Consider the following 2,500-nt stretch of genomic DNA (forward strand, 5'->3'; position numbering starts at 1 on the left):
TTTCTCCTGTTCCAATCCCTAATCTTCCTCCTTTTCCAATCCCTAATCTTTCTCCAATTCCAATCTCTAATCTTCCTCCTGTTCCAATCCCTTATCTTCCTCCTGTTCCAATCCCTAATCTTTCTCCATTTTCCAATCCCTAATCTTCCTCCCGTTCCAATCCCTAATCTTCCTCCTGTTCCAATCCCTAATCTTCCTCCTGTTCCCATCCCTAATCTTCCTCCTGTCCCAATCCCTAATCTTCCCCTTGTTCCAATCCCTAATCTTCCTCCCGTCCCAATCCCTAATCTTCCTCCTGTCCCAATCCCTAATCTTCCTCCCGTTCCAATCCCTAATCTTCCTCCCGTTCCAATCCCTAATCTTCCTCCTGTTCCAATCCCTAATCTTCCTCCCGTCCCAATCCCTAATCTTCCTCCCGTTCCAATCCCCAATTTTCCTCCTGTTCCAATCCCTAATCTTCCTCCCGTCCCAATCCCTAATCTTCCTCCCGTTCCAATCCCCAATTTTCCTCCTGTTCCAATCCCTAATCTTCCTCCTGTTCCAATCCCTAATCTTTCTCCTGTTCCAATCCTTAATCTTCCTCCTATTCCAATCCCCAATCTTCCTCCTGTTCCAATCCCTAATCTTCCTCCCGTTCCAATCCCCAATCTTTCTCCCGTTCCAATCCCTAATCTTCCTCCCGTTCCAATCCCTAATCTTCCTCCTGTTCCAATCCCCAACACAGTCAATCCTTGTCCGAATGGCTACATTGTCTTCTGGATGGATTCGGTGACTCCCGTGTGCTTGAAGTTCGCCATGTACGGGAAGGGAACTTGGACCAACTTGAGGATGATGTGTCAAGCTGAGGGAGCGGATTTGGCGAAGCTTGATGGCAATCTTCACTACCAGGTTGTTCAGTATATCAACCAGCGGCCAGGTATGAATGTATAGCTATCTATATCTATATCTATATTTTTTTTTTGCGCCCAGATATTTATTTATTTATATCTATATCTATCTTCTTTTTTTGCGACCAGGTATTTATTTATATCTATATCTTTTTTTTTGCGACCAGGTATTTATTTATATCTATCTATATCTATATCTTTCTTTCTTTTTTGCGACCAGTTATTTATTTATTTATATCTATGTCTATCTCTTTTTATTTTGTTATTCTTAGTTTCACTTTTATTTTTTTGTTAAGTATGCTTGGTTATTATTATTTTTTTTTTCTATTTACGCGTTTAGTAATTCGATTTTTCATTCTATTGCATCTTCATATTTTGTTTTCTCATAATTATGTACAAATGTTGCATAGGAATTTCACACTTCAGTTAGCTTGTTTGTTGAAATATTTAATGATCTGATAAATCATTCGTTAATTTATTTTTTCCTATATGTTTTGGTATTATACAACACTAAAATTTATTACCAGTGAATCTCAATGAATTCTCTTGTCAAGTTTTACGAATCGCCCAAAACTTCAAGACTAATAATTATTCACGAGCCAGAAAATAAAATCATGATCGTGTAAGATGAAAGGTAAATTCACTGCAACAAATGAGTGGCTTCGCAAAACAAAGCCTTTTTTCGCAATTTTGCAAGTCAGTACACTTCAATTAGTGGATTGCAACGCCTGTTAATACAGTTATTATACGGAACACATTTTCCTTCTCTCTCTCTCTCTCTCTCTCTCTCTCTCTCTCTCTCTCTCTCTCTCTCTCTCTCTCTCTCTCTCTCTCTCTCTCTCTCTCTCTCTCTCCCTCCCTTTTTTTTTTTTTTTTTTGCTTCCTCAATCTGCATCTCAAAATAAAGGTAGGTCGGGAAATATTACGCCCTGAAAACCTATTGTATTTGAATTCGACGAAATTATTGAATATTATCATTTCATGAAATTAACATACATAGGATAGGGATATGCTACGAAATTATCTATTCAAAGATCAATCAGTTATCTGTTAAATTTAGCTGTATGTGGTGGAATAAAATAGGCCTATGTTGATATCATTCTGACAGAAAATAGACAACATATTTACTAATTATTTAAAAGATGAATATATATATACACATATGAATATATATATATATATATATATATATATATATATATATTCATATGTGTGTATATATATATATATATATATATATATATTATATATATATATATATATATATATATATATATATGTATATATAAAACAGCGATTTTATTTACATCATTACCTAATATCTTGATTCAGTTCAAAGACCAAGCCGTATACCAGGTTTAACCCTAAAAAAATACACACAAATAGATAAACAAAACGAAAATAAACGAACACTTAAACAGATCCGTGGAATCGAAGAAGGCAAAAATTTTCTTTGTTGAGCTCACGCATGACACAAAATCGTCTTTGTTAGGCTCACGCATGACACAAAATCGTCTTTGTTAGGCTCACGCATGACACAAAATCGTCTTTGTTAGGCTCACGCATGACACAAAATCGTCTTTGTTAGGCTCACGCATGACACAAAATCGTCT

The 2,500-nt window shown here is 35.8% G+C and overlaps 2 protein-coding genes across 3 annotated transcripts in view; one reads left to right on the top strand and one right to left on the bottom strand.

Annotated features, from left to right (window-relative positions):
• LOC122247630 (prostaglandin E2 receptor EP3 subtype) overlaps window positions 1-2,500 on the bottom strand; it is a 263,202-nt gene that overhangs the window by 85,224 nt on the left and 175,478 nt on the right. The window lies entirely within an intron of this gene.
• LOC147469731 (low affinity immunoglobulin epsilon Fc receptor-like) overlaps window positions 1-2,500 on the top strand; it is a 7,203-nt gene that overhangs the window by 3,231 nt on the left and 1,472 nt on the right. Inside the window, exon 3 of the mRNA XM_086547200.1 lies at window positions 725-916. Within this exon, the coding sequence (XP_086403326.1) occupies window positions 725-916 (192 nt within the window). The remainder of the gene's footprint in view (window positions 1-724; window positions 917-2,500) is intronic.

The sequence above is a fragment of the Penaeus japonicus genome, unplaced genomic scaffold (genome assembly GCF_977035675.1).
Source record: "Penaeus japonicus unplaced genomic scaffold, GWHDUDI00000001_assembly GWHDUDI00000019, whole genome shotgun sequence".
NCBI lineage: Eukaryota > Metazoa > Arthropoda > Malacostraca > Decapoda > Penaeidae > Penaeus > Penaeus japonicus.